At 55.2% G+C, this 19,166-nt stretch overlaps 1 protein-coding gene across 1 annotated transcript; it reads right to left on the bottom strand.

The window, feature by feature from the left end:
• Positions 1–6,176: 6,176 nt before the first annotated feature.
• CDX1 (caudal type homeobox 1) lies at positions 6,177–19,065 on the bottom strand. Its single transcript, XM_009974217.3, has 3 exons — positions 18,588–19,065; positions 6,616–6,761; positions 6,177–6,432 (listed from the first exon to the last, which is right to left on the bottom strand). The coding sequence occupies exons 1-3, from the start codon at positions 19,012–19,014 to the stop codon at positions 6,226–6,228; spliced, it is 780 nt and encodes a 259-aa protein (XP_009972519.1). The 5' UTR covers positions 19,015–19,065; the 3' UTR covers positions 6,177–6,225.
• Positions 19,066–19,166: the final 101 nt, after the last annotated feature.

Genomic DNA, 19,166 nt, shown 5'->3' with positions numbered 1-19,166 from the left:
TTCCTATGGCAGGATAGGGCTGGATCCCAAGCATGTCAGAAGTGACCTCCCTGTGCTGCCCAAGCCCATCCCGAGCCCAGGGAAGGGGGATGCTCAATAGCCATCGGTCCCTTTGAGTAGGACCAGAGCATCCCACCGTGCTGGGGACAAGAGGAATCCTCAGGCAGGCCCTAGGGTGAGCAGCTGAGTCCAGTATTATCATGAGCCCAATGCTGGAGCACAGGTCACATCTCCAGAATTCAGATGTCCCTGTTGAATCAGCAGTGGGATCCTACAGCTCCAAAGCCCAGGGAGATGCAGGATTTTCCCCATCATGCCCAGTCAAACCCCCAGTGAGGTGGCAGAGAGCTGATCTGTGGCTTCTTCTCCCACTTTCATGGTGGGAAATGTCCCCTGTGGGGCTGCAAGAGGGGACAACCCTACATGCCCCATGGCATGGGGCCCCATGTACCCAGCGTGGTACCAGGAGAGCTGCTGTCTGCCTCAGGACCCACAGCAATGCCTCTTTCCCTTGATAATATCCACTTGTCCTTCACTTTCTCCCTGGATTGTGCCCAGTTGTTTGGGGTGTGTGTGTGTCCCTTTTCCTTAGAAATGCCCTACAGTGCTCCAACTTGCCCCAGACCCATCCCCAGCTGCTTTGCTCAGGTTTAAGGCTGAGCAGGCAACATTTAGGATGTGAAGGACAATGACAGGGCTGGGACTGAGAGAACCCAGCCTGCCTGATGTAAGAACAAATCTCCCTGACATCTAATGGCAGTTGTGCTCCTACAGCCCTCCAAGCACTTCTGAAAATTTTCCCCAAAAGGAAACAGATCCTGACCATAAAAACACATTTCTGCAGAATCCAACACGATGAAGTGGCTCAGTGTTTTCATAGTGGGTCTTTCAGAGCTAACATTTACCCAGATTTCTCAGCAGGAAAGGAGGAAGGATCAAACTATATAACCCAACAAACATCTTTTTTCACACACTCAGAGCTTCCTCAAAAAAAAAAAAAATGTCTGCGGGAATTCACCTATCCAGGTTTTACCTGCCTTGGACTTACCCATCGATACTCCCTCTCCCAGGACGCTGGTGGGGAACATTGAGCCCAGAGCTGAGCAGGGGGCTGTGTTGAGCACTGTCCCAGCCTCACGGCTTCCTCCTCAGGGCCAGGGTTCTTTGTTTGCCTTTTGTGCCTCTGTGATCTGAATCACCCTTTGGCTCTTTCCCTTGGGATCCACCTAAAGAGAAGTGTCCCACGACTGCCGCGGAATAGGAGGGGGAGAAGCTGGTGCCACCTTGTTACAGCTGCCCCAATCCTGAGTCACCAGCATGGACTGAGCCCTGCACAAACCACCCAGCCTTCCCTGGGTCGACTTCAAGCCCTCTTCTTCTTGTCTCCAGGGTAGTATTTACGAGCAGAGAAATCCAGGGCTGACACTATCCTGAAATATCCATGTTGATAATGCTGTTGGTGGGATGCTCTGTGTTTGGAGCTCCTTTTTCTGGTTTGGCTGATGCTGATCTAGTAGCACCATCAAATCTCCACCACCTAGGACTTCCAGGGAGTAGATATCCCACCCCGGGCACCTGGGGTGCTCCAGCATCTCATTTCAGAGCTGGCCTGAGTCTTGCATCGCCCTGGAGCCAGCAAAAGACCCACTTCATGGAACAGCACCTGCCAGAGGCAGTAGGAGACAGAGGGGTGTTCCCGTGAGGAGCAGTGCAGTCCAGGGACCCCAAAAACCCCAGGAGAGCTCAGGCGGAGGGCAGCGGTGACGCGCAGCTGTCCCCATGCCCTGATCCCCCAGGGCCCAGCACTATAGAGCACACAGGGGCCTTGTAAGCATTTTCTAGCAAGCTTTGCCTTCTCACACCCCACCCCTGGGACATCAAGTAAATCTTTCTCTCCCCGCAAGCTGAAGCACGGGCACAACGGGGTAGTAGGGCTGCAGGAAAGCAAGCATGTGTCTCTCCATCCCGATGCAATGCCCGACAGGCACCGGCACTGCCCACGCTGCCTGCCATTGGTGGGAAAAGAGAGGGCAGCACACAGGCTGGGGAAACACCCTTACCCACCCTGCTCGGGCATCCCACCTGCATCCCCACGGCAGCCGCCCAGGAAGAGGCGAGAAGGTGGATGACAGCAAGATGGGTCCATGCCCAGATCCGCTCCGCGAGACGCGAGGAAGGTGACAACGGCAGCGGCGCTCCGGTTAGTCACTGCCGGGAAGCATGCCATGCCGGAGGCTGCTGGCAGGCCGGCGGCGGTTTCGGCCACCTGGTGTGCATGGCCTTATTTTGATGATGATTTCAAGATTTCTCCAAGGAGGAGTGCAGCTGGGCAGCAGGAGCCAGTGGGAAGTGCAGAGGAAGGAACAGCAAGAAAGGGCGGGGGCTTGCTGGGGACAGTCCCCAGGGTCCCCTGGCCATGGGGCCAGGCTGTCCCCATAAAAACCAGGGTCCATGTGCGATTTGGGAGACAGCTGCTGCAGGTGCTAAAACTGGGTGCCTGTCACCTGTTGGGGGTACAACCGTCAAGGTGACGCGTGGCCAGGAGGTTTGGACCAAAGTTTCCAAAGCTGGTGGGGACGTGGGGTTCCATCAGCTCCTTTCCTGGCATGGGAGGGGCCCCGCATGCCTCGCCCATCCCTGCCCAAATGACGGCTAGAGGGAGGCAGGGGAGGACACGGGAGCAGGGACGCAGCAGATGCATTTCGTCACCCGGCCAAGGGGCATGTGTGTGTGTTGGGGGAAGGGGTGGCTGGGTGTGTGGGTGCATTTATTGCCTCTTCCCGCCAGTGCCGGCTCCCTGTGCACACACGGGCGGCAGGAACCCAAGGGCACAGCCCACGGCTTGCTGGACTTTTACCCCACTGTGCAAACAGGCAGGCGCCAGATTAGGGTATCAGTTGGAATTTCATCCTGTCAACGGCACTCGTTGCCTCTCTGGGCGGGTGGTGGAGCATCTTCCCTCTGGCCCGGCCCCTCACGCACCCACGGGCACTCCAATACAGTGGGTGAATTTGGGAGATGCATGTTTCATGCCCCCCAGGACTGTTTCCCTTCAAGCTTTCCCCTTGCAGGCAATGGCAATGCCCAGGGCTGGGCTGCCACCGCCCTGTCCCCTGCTAGGGCAGGATCCCATCAGTCAGTCCCCATGTGGCAACAACAAAATTGGATGTCAAAAGCAGGCGAAGCCCAGAGAGGGAAGAGGATGTGTGTGGAGGATCCAGCCCCCGGCGTGGGGACCACACTGGAGTGTCCATGCAGAAATGGCCCCAGTTTCCCCAGTCCAGCTCAGCTCTTTGGGCAGGTGGCCCATCCAGTCCCATCCCTTTTCCCATATGGCACCAGCTCCATTGCCTTTGTCCCCCCAGGCTGTTTTATCTCCTGAGGTCCCACATGGCCTTGCAGGGGTGCAGGGAGAGGGTGGTCCCATGCTATGGGCAGCCCAAGTGCCGTTGCCGGTGAGTGTGGGGTCACCAGGGTGCAGCAGTAGATGCAGCCGCTGTTGCAAGGTCAGGAAAATACCCTTTGCTCTGTCCCTCTCTCTGCAATGCCACCTCATCCTGCCCCTGCTCCTCCATCTCCTCCACCCATGAGGACTTTATCCTGTATCAGGTGTCCCTCCATAGACACCTGCCCTGCCTGGTCACCTTGGCACACACATCCCCACCTCTTCCCAGGTAACGTTTGTCATGTTTTAGGTCTGGAGGAGCCGCTTTGGGCAGGGATTTGAGGGCAGCCCCTTGCTCAGTGCTCTGCAGGGACCAGAGGAACATGGCTGGGATGGAGAGAGGAGAGCGTTGGGCACCGATGCCAGCTGTTCCAGGCACTATCTCACATCCTCGTTCTCTGTTTGCTCTTCTTGGACAAGGAGGATATTCAGCCCGTCAACAGCCATAAAATGAGATTAGAGGCCTGGAGGTGCCAATGGGAGGCAGCCACGTCCATGGGCAGCTGGCCTTGTTCTTTGGCCTCTGCCAGCCCAAGCCCAACCTCACCCTTTCCCCAGCTGCCCCCGGGGCTGTGAGTTTGAAGTCTCCTAGTTGCCTGGCATGGCCAACCCTCTCGGTGGCAAAGGGATGGGGTGTAGCTGTGCCACACCATGGTGCGGGCCATGCCACCACCAGCAACACCCCTGCGGGATGGGCACGCTGCATGCTGCAGGAGCAAGGCTGCTGTGTCAAGACATCCATCTGCACCCTTTTCAGTGGGGCTGGGCAGGGCCCCCCTCTCTCCTGACCCCGGCTGCGCTCGGGGGCATCGGTGCCGGTGTGACCCCAGAGCCGACATCCCTCCCCTGCCTCAGCAGCGCGGGCTGGGAGGAGACAGCAAGAAACCCGTGGCACACGGGATTCCTGCTCATTTTTATTTTCACCGATGCCTAAAAAATAAAAAGGAAAACCAGTTCTGCCTTATATACACAAAAACTGAGCCAAAGTCCCGAGCCAATACAAACATTTGTCCTCGCCACCAAGCACAGCTGGCAGCAGTGGCCGAGGGAGGTGTCACCGTCCCCCGCAGAAGGGAGACCCAAATCCTGTGAGAGCTGGAGTGGGGCGGCAGGCGCAGTGGGATGGCAGGGACTCTCTTGCAAAAGCAGCAGCATGGCTGAGCACCTTGTTTTCTGAGCCATGAGGAGTTGGGAGCAGGGTGGCTGAGGGATGCGCTGCACAGTCAGTGTCAGGTGCGATGCGAGGGCTCAGTCAGGTGCTCTGGAAGCAGCGGGAGACATGTCTGCCTCTCCACCTTTCTGGAGCTCAGAGAAATGGTGCTGGGAAAGGTAATGTGAGCTGCCACATGAGGCCCATGCACCCTCATCCCTGTCTTGGTCTTGGGAAGCTACAGCCCCAGCACAGCTCCGAGCAGGAGCCACAGCCCCTCCTGTATCCCAGCCATGCCCCCCTGGCCTTGGAAGTGTCAGGAACCCAGGCCAGTACAGTGGTCAGGACTCAGTAGGGTGAACGGACACTTCAGCTGCAGTTCCTCAGCAGGAAAAGAGGGGTATCAATTACTGGCCTAGGGCACAGAGTTGGTGAGAGGTAGTGAGGTGCATGGAGAAGGGGAGAGATGGAGATCAAATCCTAGAGTCCTTTGGGTTTTGAATAAAATAGGAAAAACCCACTTCTCTGTCTTTCTGGAAACTACCTCTCCATCACCTAACACTAGGGCACACACCAGCCCTTCCTCTGCCTGAGACAGCCCCTGTGCACCCTGGCAGCAGCTCCCGGTGCCCACGGTGGCTGCGGTCCTTTGGAGCAGCACCCCAAAGCTGTCCTGGTTTCAGCCCTTCTGAACGGCCCGCGGCTGGTTTTTGCACCCTGTCCCAGTGGCAAAGCTTCTTGTTCTCCTCCCTTTCCCCATGGGAAGGTGGTCTCAGGGCTCAGCAGGGTGCTCTGCCTCCAGTGTGCCTGTGCCTGGCTCCCATCTCTCCTCTCCTTGTGCTCCAGGTGAAGGATGGCTGCCGCGCTGCCTTGCCATGGCACTGCTGGGGACACCAGGGTGGCCGGACACGTCTCCGTTGGCTCCCTGTGGCTGCAGGGGCAGAGCTGGTGGTGCAGGGGTGGGCACTGCTAGGGTGGCTGTGGGTCATGGGTGGGGATGTGCGGGGAGTCTCGCCAAGGATGTGCTCTGGCTTGCCACCATCATCGTGCTTTGGAGTCCCCCCCTCAGATCCTACGGCCAAGGGTCCTGCCTGGATCCCACGGTCCAACTCGTTCTGCCTTTGGCACCCCCCTTGCTGGCACAGCAGATCCAGGAGGCCAGCTCAGTGGAATTTTGTTTTACCTTGAGTCCAGCCAGGTCTTTTTTTCTACTTCAGTCTCGTTCGAACTGCCCCAAAAGCACCAGGCAGCTGGATTGCCAGGAGGACTGAAAGAAGCATCCTACAAGCTCCACCTGAAGCACCATAGGAAAGCCAACCTCCACGACCCCCTCCTTCCTTCTGCTGGCATTAGGACCTTGCTTTGGGCTACAAATTCTAGAGACCAGATCAGTGCACATTTCCTACAGGAGAGCAATACTACCTAACCTATGGTTTTTACGTAGGAGAGAGCCCACCAGCCTCTTGGGAAGGTCCTGGTGCCACCTCGCCCAGCCCTGCTGGCTGCCCCATTGGTTTAGCCAGGGACCATCGTGTCTTTGGGAAGGGGCTGTCACTCCTCAGAGCACACGAACCGGCTGGCCTCTGCTGCATAGTGCTTATCTCTTGGTGTCTAGAGCTGGTGAAGGGGTTTAAGGCATGAATTCTTCCTTGATCGTCAGTGGAGACGAGGAGACGAGGTTCGGGGCACTGCTGCTGCAGAGGCCTCCGATGGGTCCCAGCGTGCCGACAGCCGGAGGGGTTGGCGTGGTGGTGCTGGTGGGCTGGCTTTGCTGTTGCATCTTCTTTTTGTTCACCTTCCTCTCCTTCGCCCTCCGATTTTGAAACCAGATTTTCACCTGCAGCAAGACAAAGATGCCGATGCAGAGATGGAGACAGATGCAGCCAAAGATGAGAACCCTCAGGGTCCCCCTGGGGCATCCCTGAGTTTGGAAGAGAAGGGAGATCTGCGGAACAAGGTGGAACCCCTGCAGCCCCATCTCCACCTGGGACATGGTTTTCCCAGGACATGGCACACTGACCTGCCGTTCCGTGAGCCCCAGGGCAGCAGCCAGCTCGGCCTTGCGGCGGATGGTGATGTAGCGGCTGTAGTGAAACTCCTTCTCCAGCTCCAGGCGCTGGTGGTCCGTGTACACCACCCGGTACTTGTCTTTCGTCCTGGTCTTGCCTGGCAGAAAGAGCAGAGTGGGGGTGAGCTGAGAGGGGATAAAAGAGAGCAGTGAAGGGGTAGGAGCATCCCTAAGTTACAGAGGAGATACACAACCACCTGTAGAGAGCTCAGGAGAAACATGGCAATGCCCTGTAGACCAGTGAAAAAGAGAGCTGTGAGGCTTCTGCTGGATTTAATGCCTATCCTGGGTAGCACCAGGGTGTTTCTCCATGTTGAAAAGTACCTGGACTTTGGGGAAATTGCTTGGTGGAAAGAGCAGGAGGGATTCAGAGTCATCCTGAGAAGATGGATCATAAATTCCACATGCCATGACACACCAAGCCCAAGAGGAGCAGAGCTGCAAGCCCTGCGGTGGGCTGAGGACAAGCTGCCTGCAAAAATACAGCCTGGGAGGGCTGAGGGAAGCCCAGCTGTTTGCCAGGAAGCCCAAACCCAAGGTGCCATCACTTGGAGGCACACGGAACAAGAAAACCCAGGGATGACAGCATTTCTCTGCCACCAAGAGGGTTATTTTCCTTCTCCCTGTACTGAGCTAAGATGGAGGTCAGTGTTTATTCATTTGGTGCAGTCTTTAAAGGTACACTGGAGAAAGTCCATACGATGCCCAAGCACTCCTGGGGACTCGCTTCATGGACCAGCGGTGTTTGACAAAAAAGAGCCCAAATCTTGCCCTGGGCTCCCCCAGATGTGGACAGAGCTCAGAGTCATCGAGCCCCACATCTCTGTGCACATAGCTGCACGTCCCACAGGACTGCAAATGGCACTTTCTGCCTTCTAGCAGAAAAATAGAGTCAAAAATAGCCCAGCCATATTCTCCATTATCTCCTTTATTACACAGAGACACGGGGCGAGCTGTGGAGCAGGAGCCAACGGCTTGAACTCTGCTGGGGCTGGTGGCCGCAGGGGGTGCGAGTGGCACTTCGAGGAAGGATGCCCATGCCCAACAGTTTCCTGACAAGTCCCTGGTGCTTTCCTCTGCAGAAGAGCTCGCAGGCAGGGAATAAACACAGCTGTGAATATTTGCTTCTCCACCCAAAATAACAAAATCCTGTTCCGGGGTGTTGAGAGGGACAGAGCTGTGCTTTCAGCTGAACAGCCACTGTCCTTCTGACTGGGAACCTGGCCACTTGTTCTACTGGCAGACACATTTGCCCATCTTGTCCTGATTTTCTGCTGCTGAGAGCAGTGTTGCCATGGGAAGGGGCAGGAGCAAGCCCAAAACAGCTCCATGGACTTTCCTGCCACTGCCCTGGGTGTACCAGCATGAACAGGATACTGCCCATCACTGCTGCAGATGTGCATGGAGGGATTTCTAGTGACCCAGCAACCTGTATAACCTCGCTTGCAGCCTGTTTCCCCCAGCAAAGGGGTCTTTGTGTGCCTGCTATCCTGCTCATCCACTCCCCCTAATGAGTCCTTGTCACATCAGCCAGTTTGGGTCAAATTGGGTGGACGTTGATAAATCTCAGCAATATTATTAAATTCTGACCATCCTAGTGGAATCAGGAGTTTGGGTGACACAGGGCAAAACCATGCTTCAGAGACTCCAGAGCAGACTCGACCCTAAGCAGACATCAGAGAATCTCCACAGACCAGTACCCCAACCCTCAGACTGCCAAGCTGTTTCTCAACTAACTCAATTTTAATTTTAAGGGTGTCTCTCTCCTGCTTCCCCATTGCAAGGAGATGGGGACTTTCCCAAGCCACTTCTGATTCTGAAAGATAAATGTAAAAGAGTGTCAAAGGGAGGACGACCCATGGCCACAGTACACTCCAAGTGAGAGAGGGGCTCCTCGGGGTCATTTCCCTCACGGCATTCCATGGGATGCAAAAAGGCAGCAGGTTTTCTACTAAATAAGCAAGAGCCAGTGTGTGGAAGCACATGAGCATGTGTGCACCCCTGGGTGCACATGGAGCCAGGATGAGCACAGGAAGCATCTCACCCTGCTGGGACTTGACCCCAGCACTCCCAGGAACAAAAGCATCAGCCCTGCAATTCAAGTTAGCACCCAATTTCCATGACTATGTCGCTCTCTGTGTCCTCCTGTCCTCGCTCCTGGAGGTGCTGGCAAAAGGCTCAGCACAATGAAAGTGGACTGATGGCTGAAGGACCAGCATGGTCCTCAAGAAGCACTGATGCTCTCCAGTGATCAGTAGAGGAGGGTAGGAGCACAGCAAGGCTGCAGCATGGCCAGGAATAGAAACCAGACCTCCCAGCACCAGGGCTGGGCTTTAGCCACCAGCTCGTATTCAAGGGATGTGACGAATTCAGTCACCATTTTAGAGAGTGGGGAGCCCAGCTCGTCCCAGGGCTGTTTGAAAGCAAACACCTAATCCCTCCTCACCACCACCAAGAGCAAACCTGCCTCTGGCCTCACAGGGTGACTCTGCAGGTAGAAACAGGGTAAAAACGGTAATTTGATTGAGCAAGATGTGTGCAGACACGTGGCCGAAATGCAGCGATTTAGCATGCAAGGCTCTACGGCAGCACCGCCGGACATTTGTCCCCTCTTTGGCACACATCTGCCGTGGAGGCTCGAAACAAAACTGGCCACGGTGCGGTGCAGGGCTGGGGTGATGCCAGGGGCACCCGGCCCATGGGGGACCCCACGCTCTCCCCTTGCTCTCCCACGGGGCCCCTGTCCTTCCCGTGGGGTGGCTGCTGCCTCTCACCACCCCACGGGTGAAGGGTTGTTTGGCGTGAGAAGGACTTCTACATCCCAGCCCAGGAGGGACCTGTGCTGAATTTGCAAACACAGCTATTCCTGCGGAGTTACAGAATAAACCAGATGTGCCGGCAGACATTTATGTGAGGTTTAGCAGCTCCATGAGAAACCAGGCTCCCTCAGTCTGCTCCAGGCTCAGGGACTCCTGCAAATTCTTTTCTTTCGCATATAAATTTCTCCTTTTTTTTTTTTTCCACTTTTTTTTTTTTTTTTTATTTGAAAGCAAAAACCTTTCCAAAGAGATAATGACTTTAAAATGATCTTATTTGCAATGTTGCTATTTGAATACCAGTGCTTGGAGAAAAAACAGCTGAAAAGCAAAAGAATTGACAGACGAAGTAAAAAAATACATAAATTAAAGAATAAGAAAATAAGGCAGTTTGTGAATACCACATATGCCATGAATTTCAGCAGGAATTATTATTTCCTGCTGCAGCTGTAAATAGATCCATCACAGCTTGTTCTTTGTTATTCCCTCTTCACCGTTTATCCTTGATGAAGCCTCTGCTTTGCCTCGGGTCTGGCAGGTACCCGGCTGTGCTGGCGAGCTGTCTCTGTATGAGCTGGGCACCAACCTCTCACTGGCCAATATCATGTAGCAAACACACCAAGCAGAGGGCTCACCACCATGCCAGAGATGGAAAGTTATTCATCTCGACTAATTATTGGTCTCAGCAATGTTTGCTGAATTTGGGAATGGGTTGTGGGTGATTCACAAGGAAAAGAAAAAGATTCCCAAGAAATACTATTGACAATGAATAATTCAGCTACCTTGAATATGAATGCCGGGTTACACTTAACTCTCTCCTGGAGACTTTTTATGGCTCTGTGAAAGGAAAGAGGAAATTCGGGATGAGCCAGCCTGTCTCCTTATGGGGAACCCTTGTACCTATGGGGAAAGACCCTGGCGCCGCAGCGAGAAGCACGGCTGAGCAGAAGGACAGAGTCCCTCCTGAATTTCCAGGGAAGCTCAGAGGATGGCTGGGCTGTCCCAAGGCTGGGATAGTCTGGATCTGCGACAGCTGCACCCAGAGGGAGTGCGATGGGGTGCACGGGGTGAAAAAGAGGTGATGGTGATGCCTACTAGCACAGCCACTAGCCCCTTCCAACCCTGCTGTGCATTTAAAGTCCCTGCTGCTTGTCCCCAAAAGACCAGGCAAAGGAACTGCTCGGGCAGCCACATGGAGCCATTCGCAGGGCCAGCGGGAATGGTTTCGGCTTTGGGATCAAGGCAGGGCCAATGGCTGTGTGGGGAGAGGGTATCGTTACTCCTGTTAATGTATAACCCTAATAGCACTCACCTGAGTCATGATTAGATAAGGGAATAGCTTTAATGTGCTGTGCAAACCCCAAGGGACACACTCCTGAGTGTGCACGCACACGCACTCGCACACACGTGGGGGGACGGGGTCCTGACCCCCAGCCCAGATCCGCTCCCCACAGCAGCCCTCTCCTGGGGATGGGGATGCTGGAGATCCTGCCCTGGGCTGGGTCAGGAGCCTCACAGGGGAAGGGGAAAACAAACTAGATCCCCGTGCCCACTACCCTGGGCTCTGCACTATCATGGCCATGGTGGAGGCTGGCAGGGATGTGGTAACTGACCCTCTCCAGCCCTGGTCTGCCCAAAGGATGGCCTTCAACAAGAAACTGTGCCCCAAACACCCTAACAGTTAGGCAATATAGGATATTTTGAGGCTGATGTTGAGCATCTCTAAGAACAGCTGGGAAGGGGCTGGTTCAAACCAGGGAGGAAAGAGACTGTGGGGTGGCAGTGGCACCAAGGGATGAGGTGTGAAATAGCAAAGGAGCAAGAGCTGGTGTGTGTTATTTGGAACTTGTCTCTTCCCCAGTCCCACAGAGCGATGCACCGGCCAGCTCTAAACAGAGGATCCCCATCCATGGGACAGAGCTCTCCCAGCCACGGTGGGATCAGCATGGCATAAACCCACACATTTTTCTAAAGGTCTATATTTCACAGGTCAAAGCAGCTCAAAATTGCAGCCACTGCAAACCCTGGATCCGCAGGAAGCCGTGACGCAGCCATCAAGGCCCAGATCAGGACAGGCAGGGTACAACAGCCCTGAACCACTCGCCGGAGCCACCAAAATGGGATCCGACTGTGGTGCTGGCTGTTGCACCCCATCGCAGAGGTCCCCGAGCCCTGGGGACATGGGCACATTGCATGATGCTTTGCAGTGGCTCTATACGCCCTGCTGTGCTTCAGTTCCTCACATAACTGGCATGAAAAGTCTGGACAACATGTTCCCGGAGCCACCCTGCATAGTCTCACCTTGCTGGCAATGCTCTGGCCATGCATTGACTCCATCTGTACAGCCTCATCTGCCTGTCTGTCTACCAGGTTCCTGGTTCCACACTATCTGATGGCACTACAATATTTTAATGCTGAAAAACATCAGGTGTGAAAGTCTCATCACTGGTGAGTGCCAGGAAAAGAACTTGTCTGCCCTGGAGTTAAAGTGCAGCAAGATGGGGTGCAGGGCTGTCACCTCCAGGTAGGCGCTTTCTCTCCATAATAAAGATGCTTGGTTCTCAATGAGCAGCATCTATTTGCAAAGAGGATAAAATCCTCCCATCCCAGAAGAATCATCTCTCTATCAAGATTTGCCATTCCTCCTCAGGGAAAGCATCAAGGAAAGCTTCCCCCCATCCCTGGCGTAGCTTAGGTAAAGCTATGGATGGAGAAACTGAGGCACAGAAGCAGCTCCAAACCAGAGTGGAGTGCCAGGGTCAGAGCCATGGACTCTGATCGCTGGTGGGACTCCATGGACAGCTGAACCCTCTGTTCTTTCTGCAGCTCCATGGGGGGAAATCCTCCCACACACTGCAAAGAGGGGGACAGCCAGCAGAGCAATGCCCCATGACAGAGACCCCAGGCCCAGAAGAGAGCTGGGGTTGGATCCTAAAGCTCAGGAGCCTCCAGGTTGGCTGGAGCCACTCTCATCTGGCAGCCAGATGTGCTCCAGCTGCCTCTGTGTGCAGGGGTCGATGCTCCCTCTGCTGAGCAGAGGCAATGGCAGCCACGTAGTGCAGCAGTGATGCTGATGCTTGGGACAGACAGCCCAGCTCATCCCCGTGTCTCTAAACCTACTGGAAACGGGAACCCCAAAGTCTGCACTGACAGCAGCAGGGGCTGAGCCCCCTGACGCCCTCCCTCTTCCCCCCTTACCCCATGCTCACTTGCACCCCTCCAGCTCCGGCAACCCCCCCAGAGCACCCATGCTCCTCTGTGGCTGGAAAGGGGGGATAAACCCAAACCCCTCACTTCCCCAAGTGCTGGGAACCAGCAAGTCAGGGTTTTCACAAGCCTTCCCCTTCCTGTGCATGCTTCAATATCATCAGCTATTTTTCCCCCACCGCAGGAAGCAGAGGATTGATGGATGGGATGACTGACATGGAGCAAAAGACCAGAGCCATGTGTCTTGCTTTGTCACCACCCACAGGAAAGGAGCTCCTCTGGAGGGCAATCCTTCCTGAGATCATTCCTCTGCCAAAGGGTGTTGGATTTAGACAACTGCCGGGCGTCAAAAACTGGCTGAGAGGAACCTCTCCCCGCCCCCCATATGTATTTAATGTCTCCGTACTGCAGAGGGAGGGTGTGCTGGAGGAATCCTCACCCGATGGACCCTGCCAAGGCTCTCCCAGCTCTGCTCCAGGTTGGAGAGATGGGCATTCCAGAGCTGCCAGCTGAAGGCAGGACTCATCTGTGCCCGTGGGTCCTGGGGGCCCCTCTGGGCAGCCCAGCGACCCTCCTGTCCCCAGGGCAGCTCCTTGCGTGGCTGTTCCCCTGACATTGGCCTGACCTGTGGATTTCTTCCTGGTACCAAAGGCTTCAGAGCCATCAGCAATGTTCTCGTGGGCACCCACTAGCAATAAAACCTGATTCAGCTTGGTACATCATGATCTGTAAATGTTTCACTTATGAAACCATGCCACTTGTCCTGATGGCTTTCTAGCCTCCTGCACACAGAGGATCAAGCTCTAGGCTTCAAAAAAAGTCCCACAGCTTTTCTGTAAGTGAGGGCGTGTGACTCGGGGTTGCTTGCCTGGAGGTTATGGGATCAGCAGAGCCAGAAGGCAGAGCCTCGGGCTTAGCACACAGCACAGCCAAGCAGGGCAGCCCGGCTGCCAGGAAGGGGCAGAAATACCCGGGCAAAGATCCGGATTTGGAGAGCACAGACTGGTGTGCAGGAGCACAGGCTGGTCCTGGCTGAGCTCCGTGCTGCCAGCACAGTGGGAAGGGGCTGGATCTGCACCCACACCCACACACGTAGGCGAAGGCACCCCTCCTGAAAGCCTCATCTTCCTCCCAGGAGGTGCAAACCCCAAGGGGATGAGGAGCAGGTTGCCAGCAGTTGTATCGAGCCCGAGCCGGGGGGTTCCCCATCACAACCCCGCATTCTTGGACACAGAGCAGCATGACAGGAGATGCTTCAACCCTGGGGGCAGCAACCTGAGGCTGGGAGCTGGGGCAAGCATTTCCCAGCCCCACAGTGACTCAACCCTTTATTTTGACAACTGGCAGATTCCTTCAGTTGCTCCCATAGTTTTATGAGCGCCGAGCCAAGCACCGCCAGCCAGGCTCCCGCGCCAGGTCAAAGACCGCACCAGCACAGGAGGCCGAGGAGCGCCAGGGCGGTGCATGGGCTGGCCAGCACCCACGGGCTGAAAACAGCCAGTTTCAGAGCATCACCTTCACGCCAGCCCCATGGTGCTGCACCCAGGTCCAGCTCATCCGTATCTGTCACCTGGCTGGATTTGGCCTGGCTGCAGCAGGAGGAGGAGGAGGAGGAGAACAAGGCAGTGCTGGTGCTGGCTGGGCACCGGGGCTTCTCTCCCTCTTCGCAGCTCCACGGGGCTCAGCCCATCCTTTCCGTGGGGCAACGTGGGGTAAAGATCCGGCCACTTATCCAGGCAATCACAAAGCTAACAGCGGTGGAGTGGGCGTCCTTGAAGGGTCTGCTCTAGGAAACATCTGCCATTGGCCAGAAGTTTAAAGTGTCCCTTTGCTAATCCTGGGGTATTAGCCAGCCAAGCCCATCACGTAGGTATCACCAGTGCTGCAGGGAATCCCTTTTTGTTCAAAGAAAGTCAATTCCAGGAAAGTTTGAAAGGCCTGTACCTTGGCCAGCAGGCTAAGCAGTCAACAAATCCCAGCTGGGGCCGGGAGCAGGTTGTGGGTTAATAATTCAAACAGAGAAGACGGATGGGGCCCAATGCATGCACACACACCAGGTGATCGGGGGGAGAGAAGGGTCTCACGGGGAGTCACCATGTCCTAAAGAGGGGTTCCCCATGCAGGGACTGACTGAGGAAATGCACCATCCTCCAGCCACCACCATCAGCCCAAAACATACTATGCCCAGCAAGAATCCCACCTGTCCAGGAGAAATGTTTCCGTCTCATTATTGGTGTTTTTACTCTTTCCTCCAGCTTTCATGGACCTCACTAAGGCAACAAATAGATCTGGTAAACTGAGCTGGAAATAGTGAAAACTGAGATGGAAAACTGCACACCCAGCAAATTGCCACTCGCCCATGCTCAGAGCATCACTGGTAACCTGCCGGGGCACCACAGGCATGGATACCACATGAAGCCCCGAGCACATTTGCCTCCCCAAGGGATGCCCCAATTGCACTTTCACTTGCAATATTGAGCACTGTGGCCTGGGCTTGATTAGTGACCTAAAAGCCAGACCCGAGGCAGTATCTGAGGATTTGCATAACTAACGAGCAGAGGGTGAATTTCAAAGTTCAGCCAGCATCCATTTCCAGCTGCCTTCCTGAGCTTTTTATAGAGCTGGGGTGCAATTCACAGGGAAGTTTGCAAATAATTGTGAATAAGGAGGAAGCATGAGGCTCTGACAGGCTGCTCATGAAGATTTTATGAGCAGAAAAAGAGGTGACATCGAAGAGAGAAATGAGGCCTGGGGACATCTTCCAGCGTGGTTCCCTTTAGCCCCTGATTTCCAGTGACTGACTCTCTTGCATTACAATCCCTTCTGCTACAGAGTTATCTTGGCTCAGCTGGGTGAAGCACGTATGTATTTAGCAACAGGTATAGAAAATCATCCCCCTGTAAAGCCTGACTCTGCAGTGAGTCACTGGGAGATTTCTCATTGATTTTTCTCAGGCTCTGGATCGCATTTGCAGAAGCCCCCAACACACTCATATTCCCTGTGTAACATTTTCTCTTACTACTGCACATTTCTTTCCCAAAAGCTTTCAAACCACCGCCAAGAGCTGTTTATACAAGGCAAGACAGAGAGGGAACCTTAATTTACAACCCTCTGAAGTATTATGATTTATAGCGTTCGCAATGAAACTGTTGATATTTATAGCAAAAAAGTCTGTGTATTCATTTCCTATTCCCACTGCGGTGAGATGGGTAGTTAATCAATCCAGACTGATTAAAGTCCAGTTTATTGATTTCAATAAAACGATTCATCTAAGAATTTCACCCTTATCTATGTCAAACCCATCTCTACCCTGCTCTTTTTCAAGCTTAATGGAGAAAGCCTTTTTTTTTTTTAAAGGGCAGCCTTGGAAAACACAGGCTGCATCCCATCATCTCCCAGCACACAGTCCCACCATGGTCAAATCCTGCAGCCGCTTGGCACCAGCACCACTGGGCTTAGACCCAGCAGAGATGCAAGGACAGGTCCTTAATCTGCAAGTGCCTTAAAAAGGGACATTGCTGGCCATCCATCCCAAAGAAGCACCACAAGAAAGGGGCTTTCACCCCAGCACCCATCTCTGCATCGCTGTGGCTGAGCTGGGGCAGCTCCTCCTCTGTGTGCAAGGGGAACAAGGCTGATTTATTTCTCCCTTTGTATGTATTTAATCTAAGAGATACAAACTAAGCAACTAATTATATTTTTCCAGAATTCAATCAACTCAATTGTCATCTAACTCAATCAGAGGCACTTTCAAGCCCCTGTTTTATCTCAGCCCCACTCCTGGGTGTAAAACCATGCCCTTGATCCAGAGGAGAGGTGTACTGATGTCTTTCTCCCCTCATTAATTTTCCCTCCCACCTCTCTCCTCAAGAAACTGAGATGTTCAGACCAACAAAAACTTCACAAGTGGCGGGGTCCCAGTTACGTGGGGGGGATGCAGGATCACACCCCCCCTTCCACTTCATGGCAGAGGGAAGTCCTTAGCCCCAGCACGCCTGTGGATCTCCATCACCAAGTATGCAGGGAGGCATTTTTCCTAAATAAGTATATTCAGTACCTATAAATGGGCCAGGAAATACCAGCCTGCCTCTCCCCTCCTCCTTCCAGACTGGAGATGTTTTTTTTTCCATTTATTGGCATGTTCTGTCTGCTCCACCACAGCTACTGGTCCTGCTGGGACAGTCCCATCCCCATTTGCATCCCCATTTCTGCCACACAGATCCAGCAAACACAAGAAGCTATCTTTCATGCTGGAAGACCCCCGGCACCTCTGCAAGAGCCCCTTGCACAAGTGTCCCTGCATGGGGCTGGGCCATCAGGGAACCAGAAACAAGCCTAAAATTGAAGACATTTTGCAAACAGGGAGCCTTGGCCCCAGTCCCAGAGAGATGGAGCATCCAAAATGAAACTTGTCCCTGAGGCATGCACAGCCCACTCCTGTAGTGAGTTTGGCCCCAGCAGTGCTCTGCAGAGCTCATGGCCAGCATGGGAGAAGGATGGTGGGTCTGGGCAAGCCCGGCAGGCAGAGGGTCCCGCTGTGGGCAGGACGGGTCCAGGCTGGGCTGGCAGTGGTGGTCACAGCCCGGAGGGGAAGATGAAAGGACATGGGCAGGGCAGGACAAAGGGCCCCGCACCTCACCTCGCTGCCAAAGGAGCCAGCCACCATCTCCATGACAAAGCGAAGCCCTTGTCAATTTGGGCTGGCCCCAAGGGGGGATCTGCCCACTGCCTTTGAAGTGGGCAGCGGGGCCCCTGCTCAGCGGGGCAGGGGGCTGGGGTCACCCAGACGCTTCTCCCAGGTCAGGAGTTCAGCAGAGACAGGACCTGGGGAACACAGGGACAGGGGGACAGGACCCTGGTGACAGCATGGCCACTCAATGTCCAGGCCAGAGATGGGGGGGGGGGGACACGGACCCACTCATGCGTTGCACAGCACCCACACACTCTGCACACATGTCGTGCTGCACCCGGAGCACCCGTGTGCGCCCTCCACGTGGCACCGTCCCCAAACGCACCCCGCTTTGCAAGCAGCATGCATGTGCACACATGCTGCAGCTTGCACACGCACCACGCGTGCACACATGCCCCCCACACCTTGTACACACACCACACCTTGCACCGTCCTCAACACACAGCACCTTGCACGCACATGTTGAGTATGCAGCATCCCCTGCACACACTCACTGACGCTAGCTATACAGCAAGCCCCATATACACATTCTACTTAGGGTACCTTGCACGTGCACACAGAGCCTATAGCACCTCACATGCACTGAATACACCTTATATACAGCACGTGCAGCACCTTCCCTTTGCACATATACATATGGTACCTTCCCTGCACTCATATACACACACGTTACACATGCACGCAGCATAAGGCACTTTGCACATATATAGGCACACCTCCCATACATGGTTTCTCACACGTAGCTGCACTTCAGCTCTCACACTCCTGCACAGCCGCAGCCCCACACACGCTCATGCTTACACATGTGAAACAGCCCACCTGACACCTCGTCGGGGCTGGCAGGACCCCGGGATCCCAGGGCTCTCTGGCTCTGCCCATCCTACCTAGATGGCAGCAGGTGAGGGCAGGGGTGCAAGGGCAGAGACCAACTGGGGAAAAAGACTTTCCAACCATATGACCCCATCTGCCAGCAATGCAGAAGCATGGTACCCTCCCTGCCTGTCCTCAGCCCCTGCCACCTAAGCAGTGGGGTCCCCCTGCCCTTTGGGGACCAGGCGCCGTGCCGAGGGCAGGCCAAGCGTGCTGTCCCTCCCGGCAGTCCCCATGCAGGGAGAGCCACAGAGCAGGATCCAGCCCCACAGGACTTCAAGCGCAGGGATCCTCTGCACCTAGGAAGACGCAGGGCTGCAGGGCTCAGGGGGTTTCCTTACCGCTGTTACTGGTGCTGGGAATGCTGCGCCTCATCCACTCGTACGGGGTGCGTCTCTGGGCGTTGGGGGAGAGCTGGGGGACCGAGCTGCTGATGGGCGGAGGCAGGAGTCCAGAGCCCGGGGGCTGGATGGGGTTAAAATCGGGGGGGCTGAATCCAAACTGCCCCGGGCTGGCGGTGGAAGGTGCAGCGGTGGTCCCGTAGGAATGCCAGTCCTCCTTGGCAGGGGTGTAGGGAGAGCCCCAGGCGGCCGCCGGCTGCCCGTGGTGCGGGTCGTTGTTAATCCCCGGCACATGGTGGTAACTGGCGAAGTCCGAGTACTGGGGTGGCCCCGGCATGTAATTCTGAGGGTTGAGGTTGAGGCTGGGATGCCGGACAGGGCTGGGATACATGTTGGTGTCCTTATCCAAAAGATAACCTACATACATCTTCCCTGGCCGGCTCCGCGCACATGCTGCGCCGCCGTGCCGCCGGCTGCGGGCCGGGTTTGGCTTGGCCGCCCCTCCTTCGCTGCCGCTCACCTGGGCGCCTTGGGGAGCTGTGTCCTGGGGCCAGGCACCTCCCTGCCCACAGGCTTTTA

Source organism: Tyto alba, unplaced genomic scaffold (assembly GCF_018691265.1).
Source record: "Tyto alba isolate M040663 unplaced genomic scaffold, T.alba_DEE_v4.0 Super-Scaffold_17, whole genome shotgun sequence".
Classification (NCBI taxonomy): domain Eukaryota; kingdom Metazoa; phylum Chordata; class Aves; order Strigiformes; family Tytonidae; genus Tyto; species Tyto alba.
The sequence above is the reverse complement of the archived record's forward strand: the minus strand, read 5'-3'. Positions and strand labels throughout refer to the sequence as shown.